The 19,838-nt window shown below is 41.3% G+C and overlaps 1 protein-coding gene across 1 annotated transcript; it reads left to right on the plus strand.

The window, feature by feature from the left end:
- Positions 1 to 1,291: 1,291 nt before the first annotated feature.
- Positions 1,292 to 5,776, plus strand: S100Z (S100 calcium binding protein Z). The gene is made up of 3 exons (XM_077462574.1): positions 1,292 to 1,460; positions 1,705 to 1,860; positions 5,426 to 5,776. Exons 2-3 carry the CDS (start codon positions 1,720 to 1,722, stop codon positions 5,582 to 5,584), a joined length of 300 nt encoding a protein of 99 aa, XP_077318700.1. The 5' UTR covers positions 1,292 to 1,460; positions 1,705 to 1,719; the 3' UTR covers positions 5,585 to 5,776.
- The last annotated feature ends 14,062 nt before the right edge of the window (positions 5,777 to 19,838 follow it).

The raw sequence follows: 19,838 nt of genomic DNA on the forward strand, positions 1-19,838 counted from the left end.
GCCGCATATCAGTGCGACTTTAGGAGTGACTTGGCTGATATCTGTGCAACTTCATGCACAGATGTCTGTGCAAGTCGCACCTAAAATTGCCAAAATGAATGCAGGAACATCTTTTTGAAATTGGTGTGGCAGTGCACCGATTTGAACAGCTCCATTGCCGACAATAGGGTGCAGGTTATCATGAAATTTGGACCCATCAAAGTTCATGACAAGTCGCACCGGTCTGGGGCTCAGGGCCCAAGCTTAACGATGATTGGTGTGCAATTAAACAAGAAAGGGAATTGAGTAAAGAGAGTAAGACAGAAGAGGGGGGATAGATAAGAAGAGAGGGGACAGGGTCTGAAGGTGGGGGAAGAGCATTGCAGAAGATTAGATGATGGTCTGTCAATTTAAGAGAAATTGAGTGACTACTCACAGGCCTAGAAGGATGAGATTGAAGTCTGCAAGCATACATTTGAGATCCGTCGGGGTTATTTACTAAAGGCAAATCCACTTTGCACTACAAATGCACTTGAAAGTGCAGTCACTGTAGATCAGACGGGGACATGCAAGGAAAATAAAAAACAACATTTTAGCTTGCAGATGATTGGATGATCAAATCAGCAGAGCTTCCACCCATTTCAGATCTACCCCTTAGATCTACAGTGACTGCACGTCCAAGTGCACTTGTAGTGCAAAGTGGATTTGCCTTTAGTAAATCAACCCCATGGTGTCAGTAAGTTTGGCAGTCAGTTTTTCGTTTGTGAGCATCCAATGCATCTTAGATTTGACATCATCCATAATGTGTGTTTTCATGCGATACCACTTCGTAACAATGTGAATTAGCCTTAGCTTTCATAATATTGTATTCCGCATTTATTTCATACACCAAAAATTAAAATTCTTATCACAGAAGGCACACATTGTTTTTGCTTAATAACAGTTGCAAAACAGAGACTGGCTTGTTATATTTGTTACATTTTCACCAAGCGATAAATTAAAATGTTATTCTTTTTTTATGCAGTTTTTTGCATTTACTGACGATGCATATCTCCACCCTAGAGGGAAACACTGTCATTTAGATAGCAGAAATATATTCCCTTCTTCCTCTGGTTTATTTTTGGACATTTTCCTCTGCCCTAGTATCTTAGCAACTAATTGCCTTCATTTCCTACCTGTTTTAATGAGCAGATGTGTAGAGGTGGCGGGGCTCCTCCTACCTGGGTGCTACAGGTAGTCACAGGTATGCTTTAGTATGAGGTTATACAAAACGGAGGCATATTAAGTGAGGAAAATGAAAGCCAGCAGCCAATCCACCTGTTGCTATGAATGACGCAGGATGCTCACCTGTATTCATTGGTGCCGAAGCAGATTTTGCATTTTGGGAATACATGTGCTATGCTGAGGCATTATGTATAAATAACCCAGCTGCCTTCCTGTCTTTATAATTGACCTGGCTCCGTTTGTTTGTGACCACACAGGTATGAAGCTGTTTTATATTCTTTCCATCAGGACCTTCAGACTTGCCCACTTCCTAGAAGAAGCAACTGTGCTGTAGCCTCCCAGAGAAATGTGCTTCTATTTCATTTAGAGTGGTTATTGCTTTGACGCTAGTATTATTCATTTTTTTTTTTTTTTATAATTTAATGCTATAGAAAAATCTTGATATACATGCAAAAAAAAAGAAAAAGGATATACATTAATATTTTTTATTATAACCTTTAGATAATCATCGCGAAAATGCCTACCCAGTTGGAAGGTGCCATGGATACCATGATCCGAATCTTTCACCATTACTCAGGCAAAGAGGGGGACAAGTACAAGCTGAACAAAGGGGAACTGAAGCAACTCTTGCAGAGCGAACTGACAGACTTCCTTGCTGTAAGTATGAGGCGCACACATGTTGTTCGGGGAAGAAGTATAGAGAAAAAAAAGTGGCTACCATAGTAAAAACTTTTGCTGACAACTTTTTTTTGAATTTACTGAATCATTATATAAGGGGATATAAGGGAAAGGAGATTGAGAGAGATACAGTGATGATTAACAAAATAGAATCAACTGATTGCGACAGTTTTACCAATAAAAGGCAGAGTTTATTGGATATCTTCACTAATAAATTAAAAATTGCACTGCCTTTTTATTCATCAATGTATTTACAAAAATTTAAAATGCTTCTCTGGCCTGATAAGGGAATGTTAGGTCAATTGCAAAACCCATTTTGATTGAAAAAATAAAGTTTGTCAAAACTGAAAGTCACCAATATAAATAATTTTATTCAAGGAGCTTTAGTCATAACCTGGGCTCTGGAAGTGACCTAATATTTAAAAAAAATGGTTATATAATTAATATGCTCTCTGTTTTGGGATGAAATATAGAAGCTGCCAATAAACTCCAGATAGGCAGAATGCTGGAATTCTAAGGAGTTGATTTACTAAAACTGAAGAGTGCAAACTTTGATGCAACTGTGCATAGTAGTCAATCAGCTTCTAACTTCAGCTTGTTCAATTAAGCTTTAATAAAAATAAAAAAAATAAAACTGGAAGCTAATTGGTTTCTATGCAGAGCTGACCAGATTTTGTACTCTTCAGTTTTATAAATCAACCCCACAGTTCAATAAAAGTTTTAAATCCATGGTTTTAGATTATTATATGTGTTTGATTTTACATGTTTTTTTGTCGCGTGTCATTGTATGTATTTTACACTGGAAAAGTAAAATTTTCGGCAGTTAGCAGCCACTGTTTAAATACATGTTTTTTTATTATGCCACTATACAGATGACACAGATTGTTTGTGCTATATCCTGTCCTTAGTGTTTAATCCTAACCAGACAGACTTTGCATAGGACAGTTTATTTTCATTTGCTCTGCCGTCACTTTACAAGACGCTGACACCACATTCAAATTTATTCCAAGACCTCAAAGAATAGAATATTAACTGCTTCCACCCCATTAAAATATCACATGGTGATCAATTTCATTTATACCTTGTCATTCTATAAGGTTTTAAACAATGCTGTCGGGCAGTACAAAGAACAATGGTGATGTGCAATAACAAATAGCCTATAGCAAATCAATTCGATTTCAATTTACTGACACCCGATAAACAAATAAAGGAATTCCAATTTACTTGTTATGGGTTACAGCACTTGGTAAATTGCATGCTGTCCAGTATGTGTATTTAGGAGGCTTGGGTTTAGTTTGGTCTTAAGTACTTTTTTCAGTTTTCTACAAGTCTGTAAATATAGAAAGTGGTAAAGAATTCTACTGACTTAGCCATTTCTATCACCTGATATATGTAAGAGCTACAGCTGCTTCAGAGCCTCCTGGGAAGCCAAGCTGTCAATGATATTTTCTTGCAGTAGTTATTCCCAGGGGGGTTAAGGCTCTGACCTCATTGATGGTCAAGTGACCTCACTGAAGCACACTAGCCCAGAGGGCAATCGGCTAACTACAAAATCCACTGTGCCTTCCTTGTAACGTTCTGCTTCCATTTAACTAAACAATAGCACAGCTATCAATTTTGAAATAGAACTTTCCATTACTCGCTGCGCATGGCTCATGTTTTTTCTCCAGACATAATACTTATGAGTCATTCCCACTAGCTGCTCGTTCATTACTAAGCATTGACGTGAATTGATTGGAGCCACAAATGAATTGGCTTTTGAAAACACTTTATTTTGAATTTGACATAGAAAGCAAACACTGCAAGGGGAGCAGTTTATATAGGATTATAACTTTCGTTGGTTTTTCTTTAGATCTGTACTTAGAAGTGTTTTAATTTTAGCTTTTGTACTACATTGTTTATTTGTGTTTTGACATAGCAACCTAGTACTGAGCTATAGAATCATACAGGGTGTGTGTATTACTGCAACGATTCCCCAGTGCCCATAGTGTAAAAAAAAAACATCCGAAAGGCAGGGATTTACAATAGGATTAGCATTCTAAAACAGGAGCTGGAGTGGCATTTTAACTGCTTTCATATGAGGAGTAAAGGAAAGGAACATTCCCTTGTAGGGAGGGTAAGGGGTTAGCTAAGACTGGATATTGGTGGCGTCATGGACTGTGCTTTTTGAATACACAGATGTGTAGGCATAGTTTTCTTTAAATAAGCATAGTTCAATGGAAAACAGAGATGTCAGAACACAATAATAGCGACGTAAAAAACACAGAAACTCCCTTCCAGAACATCTCCAATCTCCCACTGTACAGCTCTGTAAAAAAAAGCTCCCATAAGCCAGCAGAAAAAAACAATATCGGGCCACATTCCGCCAGGCTGTAATGCTTCTGAAATGTTATTGAAAACAATTGAACAGAAACACTTGTTTTAGAAGAAGACATCTTGGGTAGTGTTTCTGTCCTCTTGTTTTCAATAAAGTGGAGAAAGCATTACAGAATGACAGAGTGCGGCTCAATACTGATTTTCTTTCTACCAATTTAATAAGTTGAAATAATACGTCATCACTTGTGCCTCTGTAAGGGCTCATTTACACTTGCTTTGGCTCCAACGCACATTGCTTCAAAACATGACTTCAGACAGGCTTTGTTAAAGCTCTCTGAATGCTAGTCAAAGCCCCTGTCACTAAATAAAATGGTTAGCTTACAGTCCTAACTACACCTTGCTTTTGATTTGCTTTGCTTTGGCTTTACTTCAAAAATGAAACCCCATGTAGCTTCAGTGGTGCTTCAAAGTGTCTTCAAAGCCTCCATAGATGTCTATGGCAAAGGTCGATTGAAGCCCCACAAAGCCTCACCGAAGCTCCACCAAAGTCTCATCGAAGCCTCATCAAAGCACCAAGCAAAAGCAAGGTGTAAACAGGACTGTAAGCGAACCATTTTATTTAGTGACGGGGGCTTTGACTGGCATTCAAAGAGCTTTAATAAAGCATGTCTGAAACCTTGTTTTGAAGCAAGTATAAACAAGCCCTCAGTCATTATTGGCTCTCAAGTATATGTGCAAAATGCTGCCAACATTTTGGAGGGAAGCCAGTCTTTTACAGGCATTCCCCGCTTTTAAGTACACAATGGGGTTTATTTACTAAAGCTGGAAAGAGCAAAATTAGGCTCACTTCTGCACAAAAACCAATGAGCTTCTAACCCCAGCTTGTTCAATTAAGCTTTGGTAATAAAATCTGGAAGCTCTATGGTTTCTATGCAGAAGTGAGCCTAATTTTGTACTTTCCAGCTTTAGTAAATAAACTCTGGCAATATATTGCTGATGGAGCTAATAATTTAGGGTTTCCATTATCATCACACTATGAGCTTTATTTACTAAAATGTTAAGTTAGGCAAAAATTTCAAAATGTTAAATTCCCCAGTACATAATTGGATGTTTATAGTCACTTCACTCCACCTTAACATCACACTTCAGCGCGTTCAAACTAAACCTTCGACAAGTAGATTACACTCAAATCATTTTTGCCATTTTAATCCTCCATTTCACTTTCCAGTGCCAGAAGGATCCCCAGCTGGTTGACAAGATCATGAATGATCTGGACTCCAATAAGGATAATGAAGTTGACTTCAATGAATTTGTGGTGCTGGTGGCAGCTCTGACCGTTGCCTGCAATGACTTCTTCGAAGAACAGCTACGGAAGAAGGGGAAATAGATGTGATTCAGGAGTTACTGTGATGAATCCCAAAGGAAGCGATCGTCAGCCTGTAACACAGAAGAGCGTCAATGTTGTAAAAATATGTTGTTCTATGGCATTAATTTTTCAGCAATAAACATTAAATAAGGGTGCTTTTGTATTTGCAATTACCGTAATTAAAAATAAAATGCATGATTAACCCCTTTACAACTGTGTGGACTTTAAATACATGTGCTCCTGTGTTTTTGCTGTAAGCATGCTTAATTATGCTGTTACTGATAGCTCTGGGTCTTGTTCTATAATAATCGCGAGAACCAACTTCCAATCATGAGACCACTGTGATTAGCCAATCACAGGCATATCTACTGTGAAGACCCACCCCAGTGTTTCTCCTCTGTGAAGAGTAAGAAAAGTATTGGGGTTCATTTACTAAAACTGGAGTGCAAAATCTGTTGCTCTCTGCATAGAAACCAATTAGCTTCTATTTTTTTTTCTATCAAAGCTTAATTGAGAAAGTTGAATTTAGAAGCTGATTGGCTTTCATGCAGAGCTGCACCAGATTTTGCACTCTCTAGTTTTAGTAAATCAACCCCATTTCTTCTTTTCCTCCTCGCTAGAGCAGAAGTCTGTAAAAACAACACAAAAATAATAATAATAAATACAAGTTTGTTGAAAAAAGAAAGAAAAAAAGGTTAGCTAGATCAGGGCTTGATCTAGTTTAGTGAGTGTCCATATAAGTGTCAGTTAGGGGTTATTTACTAAAGCTAGAGAGTGCAAAATTAGTCACAGTTCTGCATAGAAACCAATCAACTTGTAGTTTTTTTTGCCAAAGCTTAATTGAACAGGCTGGGGTTAGAAGCTGATTTGCTTATATGCAGAAATGTGACTAATTTTGCACTCTCTAGCTTTAGTAAATAAACCTCTTAGTGTCATTGTGTTTTAGGTAGGATTAAAAGGCACTACAGGCATACCCCACTTTTAAGTACACAGTGGGGTTCATTTACTAAAGCTGGAAAGTGCAAAATCAGGCTCACTTCTGCATAGAAACCAGTGAGCTTCCAGGTTGTATTTCGAAAGCTTAATTGAACAAGCTGGGGTTAGAAGCTCATTGGTTTCTAGGCAGAAGTGAGCCGCATTTTGCACTTTCCAGCTTTAGTAAATAAACCCCATTGTGTACTTAAAAGTGGGGTATGCCTGTATATACAGTGTAATTGTTAATGTCATTAAAGGGGATTCAGTTTCTTTAAGAGCAGTGTGAAAAGCAAAATAATTTACAAAATATTTGTGGAGCATTGCAGCAAGCTTTGTTGAAGCTTCTAAAGTACCATTGAACTCCGGTTTGTAAATGTTGAACACAGATCCTAATGGAAGAACTGGTTGTCACTTTAAACAAGCTGCTAGCAGGCTTTCAACAATCTTCTAGTAGTACTGGCTTCAATGGCTCAGAACTAATATGCATGCTGAGTGCATTGACTTTACTTGTTTAATGGTTTAGAATTAATCTTGAATTGATACAAAAGGTAATAAAGTCAAAAGATCAGCATGACAGCCAGGTAACCATTAAACAAAAAAAGTCAAGAATGGCTACCCTTGTAGTTCTGTCAGAAAAGGGTCTCTCTAAAAAGTAGTTTGCAGTACTACAGCCTGGAAATTTCTAAACTTGAATAATTCTCAGGGACATACTTGCCTATCTATGTCTGGCCTTCGTGGGAGTTAAAGGCAGGCATAGACAGACCAAATTTCAGTGGATCAATAAAGAAATCAATCAAATTTGCATCCATATTAACAACGTGATGTAATAATTTACCAATCAACTTTTGGCAAACTGGGTGGTGCTTGTGGAGCCACCCTCAGTTCAAATTTAGGTAATTTCAACAGGGTCCCAGACAAAATTTGAGCAGTCTATTAGAGCCTAGTGTCTAGTCTATTTGTCCAGTCAGCAGAGTCTTAGGCTCTATTTGTAGGGTGACCCCTATCCTTCCCCAATGGTACACCCCAAATGATCTTCTGTAATCGCTGAAAAGTACTGCATGAACCAGCTTCTAACCACTGTAAGTTGTCAATCAGACGCCAGCAGAGTGCACTACATATTGGGGGACATTTACTAAAACTGAAAAGCTTAACTGAACAAGCTAGATGCTGGTTGGCTACCACGCACAGATTTTGTGTGCACCCGTTTTAGTATATCTACCTCATTGTGTTTTGTGAGTTATACTTCAGATGTGTGCCTAAAGCTCCCATTATCGCTTCTGATTCAGATTATGAGTACTCGCAGTCTACTGTATAAAGTTAGCAGCTACAAATAATGTAGCTGTTGACTTTTAACATAAGGACACTTACTTGTCCAGGGATCCCGCAATGTCTGCACCTGAAGCCGACCCATCCATCGGCTTGGGGGGGGAAGGCGCCAGCTTTCTGAATGGTCCCGCTGTCTTCTGTGACCTATGTGTCTCCCAGAAGACAGCAGGGGGAGGGGGGGGAGATTTCCACACAACGACTGCGGCAATCTTACCCAGGAGGGGGAACGAGTACCTGGTTTTGAGAGGTTTCCACCCCCCCCCCCGAAAGGTGCAAAATGTGGCAGCGGAAGGGGGGGGGAGCAAACAAACTAGGCTTCCCCTTTTGGGTGGAGCTCCACTTTAAGAAAATTTCATATGAGTTAAATTAACAAGGAATTGTTTCTAACCTTTAGCAAGTGGAGATCTGTTTTTTTTTATTTTTATCCTGGTACTTTATCTCCTTGCAGCGTGGGTATCCAGGCTTCCCCCTGTAGCTTCCACTCTAGACCCTTGAATCTCCTTCCACTGTCCACAATCTGTGATCTCTGATTCCTATTGTGATAGCAGTCTGTCCTTAAGAATGGTATTCCACTTGAGCTCTCACTCCTCCCTGCAGAAGAGTCCTTTTCCATCACAGATGTTTTCAAACCCTGCGGTGCTCCTATCTCACTCCTGAGGGACCTTTTAACCTACAAGGTCAAAATTAATCAATTACTTCTGCTCCCTTCTATGGTAAGGACCTGAAACTTTTTATTGTCCTCCATCAGTTCTGGATTCTTCTTAAAATACTGATCCTTATGGCCACCCTCAGGCGTTTTCCTGGCATACCCATTGTGGAACACTCCGGAGACCTCCCCCCGAGGAGACAGTTTCCTAGAATTTGACATTTCATGCAAGCCAGGTTTTCTCTCACCTGGGATCTTAGCCTTGATATGAATAAAAACAAAACAGTTTTTTTTTGTTGTATTACATTGGCCTCTTTTGTCCTTTTTTGTCTCTTCCTCTGAATTAGAGTCTGAAATTTGGACAAGGCACCAAGCTGATCTCTTAAAACCAAAAAAGTCTTGGACACTATTTGTTGGACTGGTCCTTACCCCCAGTCTGGAAGGACACCCCTATTGGAAAGTAGGGATGGGCGAATGGTTCGGCCAGAAAATACGTTTTGGTTGTTCGGCCCGAACTTATGCGGTGTTTGTGGCAAAAATCGAAAGCCGCCGGAAAACACCATTAAAGTCTATGGGATATTAAAATGAAAAATCAAAAGTGTTAATTTTAAAGGCTTATATGCAAGTTATTGTCATAAAAAGTGTTTGGGGACCCGGGTCCTGCTCCAGGGGACATGTATCAATGCAAAAAAAGTTTTAAAGATTGACGTTTTTTCGGGAGCAGTGATTGTAATAATGCTTAAAGTGAAACAATAAAAGTGAAATATTCCTTTAAGTTTCATACCTGGGGGGTGTCTATAGTATGCCTGTAAAGTGGCACATTTTTCCTGTGTTTTGAACAGTCCCTGCACAAAATGACATTTCTAACAGAAAAAAAGTCATTTAAAAGTACTCGCGGCTATAATGAATTGTCGATCCCGCCAATACAGATAAAATAAGTCCTTGAAAAAAATGGCATTGGATCCACCCAGTCCATTACCAGGTCCTTTGGATCTGGTATGAATATTAAGGGGAACCCCAAAAAGAATTGCATGGGGGTCCCCCAAATTCCATACCAGGCCCTTCAGCCTGTAAAATGAGCACTTTTGATTATTCATGTTCGTGTCCCATAGACTTTAACGGTGTTCGTGTGTTCTGCCAAATTTTTTGCCTGTTCGGTATGTTCTGGTGCAAACCGAACCAGGGGGTGTTTCGGCCCATCCATATTGGAAAGATGATCCCTTATATCAGACTGGGTGACCTACTCCCTACACTGGACAGTTTTAAATGTGTAATGCATGACCACACTGTTGACAAGGTTATAACTTTCAGACCCCTTCTTTTATATCCCTCCTTTTTACATTAACGGTTCTGCCTTGAGTGTCCCTCCTATTTTTCCTTCTGGGAAGCATTTATTACTGGAAGGTCCTGTACTCCCATGGAGGTACACTGTTGTCTGTGCTAAGCAGTGGCGGCTGGTGATCCTTTCTTTGGGGGAGAGGCAGAAAACAAAACAACCCACCATCCCCTTGGTCACTTCATCGGTCCATCCATCCTTCAGTCAAACACTCCCCCTCTTGCTCGGTAATCAAACACCCCCCTGTTACTTGCTCGTCCGCACACCAGCTGCACACTTTCTCCATCTAGGTCGTGTTAAGCTTTAGCTTTCCCATGAGTCTCCTCCTCGGCGGCTTCCTCCTTGCCAGCCAATATGGTCTCTTGGCCAATCGAGTCTTAGGACCCCCTTCCTAATTGGCTGGGAGGAGAAGCAGGAAGACAATAGCGAATATTAATTTGCTAATGTCACACAACTGGGTGGTCTCAGGGCATGGTTCTCTGTGCCCCGAGCCCACCCTTTTTTGAAGCTAATTAGAGCCTTGGGCTCTAATCATGTGCTTAACAAAAAAAAACAATGAAATCCATGCGTCTAGCGCCCTGCATGTAGATTAGGGGCTGGGCGCATGGATTAGGGGCCTAGTGTAAGTGGGCTAGGGTAAGATAGATCCTCTTCTGTGACTTTGCTTTCAGTTTCTTGAGAAAGTTTATTTGGAGTCCCTGCTCCTCTGTGGAGTATTCTGCTCTCTACATGGGTGGGTTGGGTGCTTTATAGAATCATATATTTCATTCTGGTTAGTTAGGTTGCAGTGTGGCTGTAATACCTATGGGTGTTGGTTGGAAGGATTGTTTATCATCCTTACTGTTCTACCATGCACAACTGAACCAGATTTTGCACTCTGCAATTTTAGTAAATCAACCCCACTATGTCTGTTCATTTTTCCTCTTAGGGATCTGTTTATCTGGGGACCATTAACCATTTATTTTTGTTGACCACTTTAGTTGTTGGCCTAGTTTTCTCCCACTTGGGTAGTGTGTATTCCACCTGTGTTAAAGTGGATGGTTGGTTGGTTGGTCCTCCTCTTCAATAACTGTAAGTCATAGCTTTTGAGGTGGAAATTTTTATCCATTTAGTTGTGATTATGAATTATGATTGATCATCGATGCTCTACCATTGGTCGTGGCAATTTTGAGTTGGTTGGCCCTTCTTTCTCTGAGGTGTTAAAGTGGTATTAAACCCAAAAGAAAACATGTATTATATTGTAGCTTACCAGTTCTTAGATGTGATGGCTGCATTCATTTTCTTTTTCAGGCTGTGTTTCTTTTATTTTCACCCAGTGATCTGGTCAGTTTGACTGTTGTTTTTCAACAGAACAAGCTGTTCTGCAGATGTAGCAGTTACAGGTTTGAGGCAAACCATTTACTATTGACGGGGATGCATACAATGGTCAGCTTTTATTTATTCACCTTAAATCTTTATCCCAAAAGAAAGAAAACTGTTGCTGTAAGTGCAGTGTAAACTGGAGTTCAGCTTCAATTTGTTAGTATCTAAATCTGCTGGTACATCTAACACTCCCCTCCCCTCAACCGACAATGATGCTCTCCAAAGGTGCCCCCTGTGCTCCTTCATCCAGAGTTTAGGCACTAATTAAAAATGTACTGGCAGATCACATTATAAAAACAGAGGGGGGAAAAAGCTTAAAAAAAGTAAACAAATGTGGCCAACACATCTAATATTTGGTAAGCTGCAATATATTACATTTTGGTTTTGGGTTTAATACAGCTGTAATTCCTTTAGATCAGAGGCCTAACTAGAACCTTTAGGGCCCTGGTGCAAGAAACCATGAAAGGTCCCCTGATCCCCCCTTCCCTGCAAGCACAAAGCTGTTTACTCTCATTGTGGGGCCCTTTATTTTTGTAGAATATGTATGTGTTGCAAACTTACATAGATGTGTGAAGACCTGGGGGTGGGAATAGGAAGTAGGAAGTTATGAAGTGAAACAAAAAAAAAAAAGGTTTACATATGGCTCACTGCTGGCTGGAAAATGAACAAGTTCTTTACAAGGTTCATCTGACGATTCATCATTGCTTCTACAAAATCTACATGGTGACAGAAGTGAGATCGCTGAAACATCATGGCTCAGAATCTACATGACATACAACCCCTGATCTTTGTTAATGACATTGCTAACAACTGGATGAAATTCAAAAGAGAATGGGAAGTGTACAGCAAAGCAGGACTCTCAGACAGGTTAAAAAGGTACAAGCTTACACTCTTCTCAGTTTTGCTGGTTCAGATGCACTAGATAAATATGAGTCATTTCATTTTCAAGATAATGAGGACAAAGAGGATCTCGATGTCTTAATCAAGAAATTTGATGAGATATTCTTACTTACCACAATGTAATGTGATAACACACAGACATGCATTTAGTTTGTGCTCAGTTGTTAAGGAGGAAGATTTGACACTGGAATCAGCTATCAGAATATGTATTTTGCTTGAACATTCCGAAAGGGCCACTAAGGAACTGAAAGAGAGGCAGAAGTGTTTGTGGTGCAACAGCACAAAAGTCAATGCAGCAACTGTGGTAGTGAACACGGTGCTGAGCACAACAAGTGTTTGGCTTTTAACAAAAGTTGTAACTCATGCAACAAATGGAATCATTTTGCAAAATGTTATAGGTCCAAGCCTCAAAATAGAGGTGTATAGATGATACCATCTAGTGACACTAAACAACCAAATGTGCACAAAATTATTGAAGTGAAAAGTGATGATCGCCAAAATTGTTTTCATTGTGAAAGCGTGGACCTAAGTGCAAATAAAGGAGAAATATTCACCACCCTCTCAACAGCATGAAACAAACATGTCAAGTTCAAAATTGACACTGATACCAAATGCAATGTCATGTCCTTATCCACATTGCACAGCATTGACCCCAAAACTGAAATTGATCAGTCAAAAAAAGTAAACCTCATAGCTTATGGTGGTCAAACAATTCAGACACTGGGCACTTCTACCTTGGATCTATCAGGGGACAAAGTGCTATTCCACATTGTGGACAGAAATGTTAAGAGCCTGCTAGGCTTACTAGACAGCATACGCTTAAATCTAATCCAACTCAGTCCAGAAGTACATGCAGTACAACAACAGGCTTCTGAGATGACCAATTATGAGGACTTATTTCGTATTGACACTGTTGGTAAACTTCCAGTCATGTATCACATGCGCTTAGATGAAACGGTACAGGCTACTGTGTGTGCCCCTCCAAGGATCCCACTGGCTATAAAAGACAAAGTCTTGCAAGAGTTGGAAAGGATGACTAGACTGGGCATCATTGCACCAGTGCAGGAGGCTATCCCTTGGGTGTCTGCCATGGCAGCAGTAGTCAAGAAAGATAGCACTGTCCGCATATGCATTGGTTCTGTGCACCTCAATAAGGCTCTCCTGAGGCCTTATCGCCCATCAAAGACTGTAAAGCAAGTGATCGCTGATATGCCACAGGCACAGTTCTTCAGCTTTCTAGATGCAAAATGTGGATTCTGGAAAATCCCTCTGGATGAGGAATCCTCATTACTCACAACATTTATGACCCCATTTGGGAGATACAAATGCTTATGAATGCCATATGGAATTTCAACTGGAAGCAAAGTCTTTCAGAGATGTACTGTATGGAACAGCTCTTTGCTGGCCTTGTGAAATAGTCGTGGCTGATATCTTGATATGGGGATCCTCCATTGAGGAACATGACAAACAACTTAAATGTGTACTAGACCATGTCAGAGCCATCAATATGTAGCTCAACCCTACCAAATGTTGATTCAGGGTCTCAGAGGTGCCATATGTTGGACACCTCTCTTGGATAAAGGTGTCAAGCCTGACCCAGAAAAAAACAAAGCCATCCATCAATTGCCTGGTCCAGAGGACAAACATGGATTGCAATGGTCTCTTGGCATGACCAATTATCTCTCGAAGTTCATTCATCACTACAGTCAAATAACATCTCCATTCCATCAGCTTCTGCGCCAAGATGCTGGCTGGTGTTGGACAAAAATAATGATAAAATTCCATGATTATATCTATGGCCACCCTATGACTGTGAAGACGAATCATCAGCCACTCATAACCATACTGAGAAAACCCCTGCATACAGCATTTGCGTGCATCCAGTGAATGATGCTAAAGCTTCAATGCTACCACCTTAATGTAATCTATAAACGAGACCGTGAACTGTTTGTTGTGGATGCTCTTTCACATGCACACCTCGCCACTTCTGATAACTCTGAGGCTATTGAGGATTATGATGTTGGCTCTGAATGAGGTGTTGTCATCCAGAAGGTTTCAGAAACGAAAGCAAGAAACACAGGAAGATGCCATCTGTCTGCGCCTCATGGACATCATTCTCAATGGGTGGCCTGGTGCTTTAAGGAAATCCCACATGATATACAACCATTCTACTCTTTGAGGGATGAATTGACAGTGGATGATGGATTAATCATGCTTGGTCAAAGATATGTAATCCCTCACTCTTTTCAGGAATACTACTTGACACAGCTCCATCAAGGTCATCCCGGCATTCATTCCACTAAGTGAAGGGCAGATGAAACCATATTTTGGCCCATTGAAAGAGGAGTTTCCAGATGTGCTCCATGCAATGCTCTACAACAGCACCAGATGAGAGAACCTTTAACTCTTCACCAAATACCTGACAAACCATGGTCTTTCACAGCAGTTGACATATTTGAGTTGTCAAACAAGGATTACCTGGTCTTGGTAGATTCGTACGCTGGCATGTGGGAATTTGATGGCCTCCCACACACTTCCAGTAACACAGTGATCAGGACATTAAAGCATCTATTCTCCACACATGGAATTCCCTATCAATTGATGACTGACAATGCAGCATCATTTTCAAGTAGAGAATTCAAGAACTTTGCTCACCAATAGGATTTTCAACACATCACTAGCAGTCCCAATTACCCTAGATCCAATGGTTTTGCAGAGCATAGTGTAAGATCAGCCAAGTATCTTCTATTGTGAGTGCCTAAGTTTTGTCTGAGTAGTGTGTGTGGATCATTAGTAATTGTGTATACTTGTGTATTTTGTGTGCACATGGTCTGTGAGTGCACGTGGGTCTGTGAGTGCATGATGGTCTGCGAGTACCTGTGTATTGTCTTGTTGAGTACCCGTGTATTGTCTTGTTGAGTACTAGTATTAGGAAGTTAGTTGTTAGGCAATTTGTTTAGGATAATTATCCAGGTCTAGGGAGAGAAGTGCTAGACTGGGTTGTGGTGTTATTGGTATGTGGACTATGTCAGATAGTAGGTGGAAAATTGGCTCCCAAAAGGGTACCAAACTGGGGCAGCTCCAAAATGTGTGGAGCATGTCCCCTTTGCTGCCACATTGTCTCCAGCATTGATCACTTTGCGATTTACAGAATTTTGATATCCTTGCAGGAGTCAAGTACCATCGCTGTGTTATCTTAATGGATAGCTCCCATAGATTGGAGCATTTGGTAAATTAGAAGGTGGAGTTGTATGCTTTAGCCCATTGCTCCGTTGTGTACCCGTGGCCTAATTTTGATTCCCATGCAAGCATATAGTTATTTTTGGTAAATACACTTTTCTGCTGGAGTATATTATAAAAGAGGGAAATGCCTTTACTGTTATTTGATTGGGTTTTGAAAAATTTCCAAGCAGATTGGGGTATTTAGCAAGTCCACTTTGGCGTTGCGAGTAGGTAGTGTCTTGCCCGGAGATAGAGGTAGAGGCCAGTGTCAGAGATGTGAAATTCCTTTTGTAGATCATGGAAGGTTTTAAGTTTGTTGTTGGTGAAGAGATCATTAATATATAAGATGCCTTTCTGCTGCCATTGGTTAAATGATATTAGGTCTACTTTGTAATGCATTAATAGTAGGGGGATTTGCATGGCGGTTTTAGTAGGGTAGTCTTGACTGAGGCGGACACATTTTTTCCAAACTTGAGCTGTAGCGACCATTGTTGGGGGAATATGTAAGTACAGCGGGGGAGGTCTAGGATTAGAGAGAAGCCATGCAGAGAGATTTTTCCCCGGGATGAGAGAGGCTTCAATTTGTCCCCACACCGTGAGTGGAGAGGATGATAACCAATCCTTAGTTTGGGTTAATACTGATGCCATATAATAGTCCTGGAAGTCTACATAACCAGTACCCCCGGCCCTACGGTGTTTAATCAGTTTCGTGTGCGCGCTTCTGTTGTTTTTACCTTGCCACATATAGGAGGAGAGTATAGATTGTAGGGACCTGAAGTAGTTGGCAGGGATAACAATAGGGAGTGTCCTGAACAGGTATAGGATTTGGGGGAGATGTAGCATTTTGAAGGCCGCTAGGCGACCCATCCATGACAGCTCGAAAGACGCCAGCCTGCGTAAATATTCTTGAAGTTTGGCCTTAAAGGGGATAAAGTTATGGGAAAATAATTCTGCTGTCGTTTTGGTTAGTTGGACTCCAAGGTAAGTTATGCTTTTATCTGCCCATGTAAATGGCGTTTGTTGCTGTAAAATCAGACTGGTAGTGGAGTCGACTCCTAAGTTCAAAATGCAGGATTTTGTGTCATTGACTTTATAGTAGGAAACATTGCTGAACCAGGCTAGTGTCTTTTGGACCACCGGGAGGGAAGTTATAGGGTCAGAGATCATGAGTATTACGTCGTCCGCAAATAAGCTAATTTTATGTGCTCGGTCTCCTATGGATATACCTTTTATTAGATCGATCGTATGGATGGATTGTGCAAGTGGTTCCATTATTAAGTTAAATATTAGAGGGGACAAGGGGCATCCTTGCCTAGTGCCATTGGAGATAGCAAACGGGGAAGATAGTGTCTCAGCTGAGTACACCTGGGCTGAGGGGGAGGAGTATAGAGCCATAATAGCGTTAAGTATTGGACCAGTAAAACCGAACTTTTGTAGTATAGAAGACACGTACCCCCAATGTACTCTGTCAAATGCTTTTTCAGCGTCTAGGGACAAGAGTACAGAGGGGGTACCTGAACTCCCTGCGTGGTGGATAATGTCTATCATCCTTCTAGTGGTGTCTGAAGATTGGCGGCCTTTCGTGAATCCTGATTGGTCCTTGTGTATAAGAGTGGGGATAATGTCAATCAGTCGGTTGGCTATCATTTTTGCATAGATCTTGACATCTACATTTAGAAGGGAATTGGGGTGGAAATTTTGGGGGGCATTTGGTTCTTTTCCAGGTTTTGGAAGTGTGACAACTATTGCACTCAGCATCTCTGAGGGGAAAGAGGAGAAAGTCACAGCGGAGTTGTAGACCTTGCAAAGTGTGGGAGCTAAAATGTGTTGAAAAGATTTATAGTATTCCCCATTAAGTCCATCTGGTCCCGGGGATTTGGAGTTTGGGAGTTTATTGATAACATTTAATGTTTCAGGGACCGTGAAAGGATCATTAACCTCCCTGGCGGTATGATTCAGTCTGGAATTAGGTGCTGAAAGCGGTACAATTATTTTGCACGGAAATCTGGCTTTTATTTTGTAGTCCTGTAATTCTTAGGAATAACGCTCTTAAATCTGTTCAAACCAGAGTCTAGCAGACATCCCGGGTATGATAAAGTTTATAATATAATAAAGAATAATAAAAATTATTCAATAATGTAATAAAATCCTAAAACACTGAAAAATTGACACTTTTTGGTTGCTATGGACAATCTCCAAATTCCAGGCAGTAAAAAACAGTATTTATAATATAAAAGTGCATGCAGGGCATTGCACAGACCACTAGGGATGAAGGACATCTGACGTTGGTTCGGTGCATATAAGGAAACCAAAGTGTATTGGACGTTGTTGAGTGTGCAAACTAATATGATGTAGTGACCTTCTGTGTCCGTGATGCAGTTCTGCAATTGGAAAAGGACTGTATCCCGGATGGCAATCAGCACCCCTCGCTGCTTTTTTGTATAGGAGGACTTAAATACATGAGGAAACGATTTATGTTGGCACCGGGGTGAGGAGTCCTGAGCAAAATGCATTTCCTGGACGCAGAGTACGTCACTTTTGAGCAATAAGGCCATTTTCCACAATGATGTGCGTTTGGCCGGGTGGTTTAAGCCTTTCGCATTAAGGGAGACTATAGTGGTTGTCATAGTGGTAGCAGTGAATGTGGCAAATTTAACGATGCACTTACGGTTGGGAGAAGTGGAGAAGCAGATTTCCAAGGTGTTCGTACCCTTAGTAGTACGGGGAAGCTTCCAAGTAGGCCTGGAAGGCAAAGGTTATTTGGTATCGTCCAGAATCCTGATGTGCGATGCGAGGTTTGCGTGGCTACGACAGACAGTGAGCTGTAGATGTAACTCAAGATAAAAAGGCAATACAACAAAATAAGTTGGGATAAAAACACAAAAAAAAAAAAAGGAAGAACAACAGTGGATAAGGAAACAGCAAACAATGCCGGAACGTAGGCTGTATACAACAGGTCAGCAGTACGTATCCCTAAAAGGGTGCTGACTGAACCAGGGGGAAAGTTCGGGCTCAAATGTCAATGGAAGAGATGGTCAGCCGGACCGGATTCTCTAGGTAGCTCCGTATGGAAAAACAGAAACAAGACAGGTAACATCTCTTATTTTATCTTGGGATGATAGCTCCTGAGGAGAGATCCCTGGGGTGGAGAGCTAAATCTTCTGGGTGCGGCAGAGTTGCTATTCGGTATCTCTGGAATAATGCCCCATGAGTGCAATAGTTTCATGCCTCCTTCAACCGTGGAGATGGTATGAGGGATTCCATTATACATGACCAGGACAGTAGCTAGGTGACGCCATTTGTAGATGATTTTATGGTTCGTGAGAGCTTTAGTGACGGATTTCAACTGTCTGCGCAGTTGTAGAGTATACTGTGAAAGGTCAGCAAAAAGTTGAATATCTGTATAAGGGGCAGGCAGTGTGGTAAGGGCCCTAGCACTAGAGAGGATTTTTTCTTTTGCTTGGTAAAAATGGATCCGCAAAAGCACATCTCTGGGAACCGTTTCTGCCAAGTGGCTCCGCTTAGGGATCCGGTGTATGTGGTCTATAGTGAGTTCAATAGGAGTTAACTCAGGTAACATACTAGAGAACATGGTGGTAGCATATTTATGCAGGTCTGCGGGAGGGATCGTCTCCGGTATACCGCGTATTTTGATGTTATTGCGGCAGGAGCAGTCCTCGAGGTCCGCGATTTTTGATTTGATCCAATCAGTGTCCTCTTTTTGGGCCATACATGTGTCAACTAAGTCATTAACCGTATCTGTACACTCTCCCATTTTATCTTCCATATATTGCACTCTATCCCCCATTTGCCGCATGTCTGTGGTAAACTTGTGGATTAGGGTATCAGGTATAGGTATCAAGGACCGGTTGGCCCGAGGTAGGGAAGGCCGCTATGGAGGATTGCAGGGAAGATATGGCATGTGAGTTGTGTAGTTCAGTACTCACTGTGGTCCGGGCCTGGTCCGCTGTATCCAAACGCATCCGCGCTTTAACAGGGCTCCGGGAGGTCGGTGAGATCAGTGGTGAGTTGGTGAGGGAGGATGGCATTGATTCTCCCTCCACATCCCCAGGATCGCTGCTTGGGAGATCTGTGTAGGCCGATGGCGACCGCGCGGCCATTCCGCCGGCACCATCTTGGCTGTGTCTCTCACGCTGGAAGGAAAGCGCTGTGAGCTTCTGGAGGTTTTTCTCCTCCTTTCTTTTGCGGGACATCGTGGCGGTATGTTCCGGGAACGAATGCGGTCTCGCTGAGGATGGGTGATTTCCGTAAGGCTCTGGATGTCCGGCCGGCTGACAAGAGCTCCAGGCTTAGGCTGCCATTCCGTGCGCGCGCAAGCCACACCTCCCTTGTTAGGCAATTTGGACAGGGTATAATCCCCAATCCTCATTAAATTAGTAAGTACGATGCTCGGCGGGTGTGGAGATGTGACTCGATGTACATCTTGTGGCACAAATGCATTCCTTGATCATCCAATCGAGGGCGAATACTGCTGTGCAAAATGTAAG

This window comes from Lithobates pipiens, unplaced genomic scaffold, assembly GCF_037356315.1.
Source record: "Lithobates pipiens isolate NorthernLeopardFrog02 unplaced genomic scaffold, aLitPip1_a1.2 Scaffold_3, whole genome shotgun sequence".
NCBI lineage: Eukaryota > Metazoa > Chordata > Amphibia > Anura > Ranidae > Lithobates > Lithobates pipiens.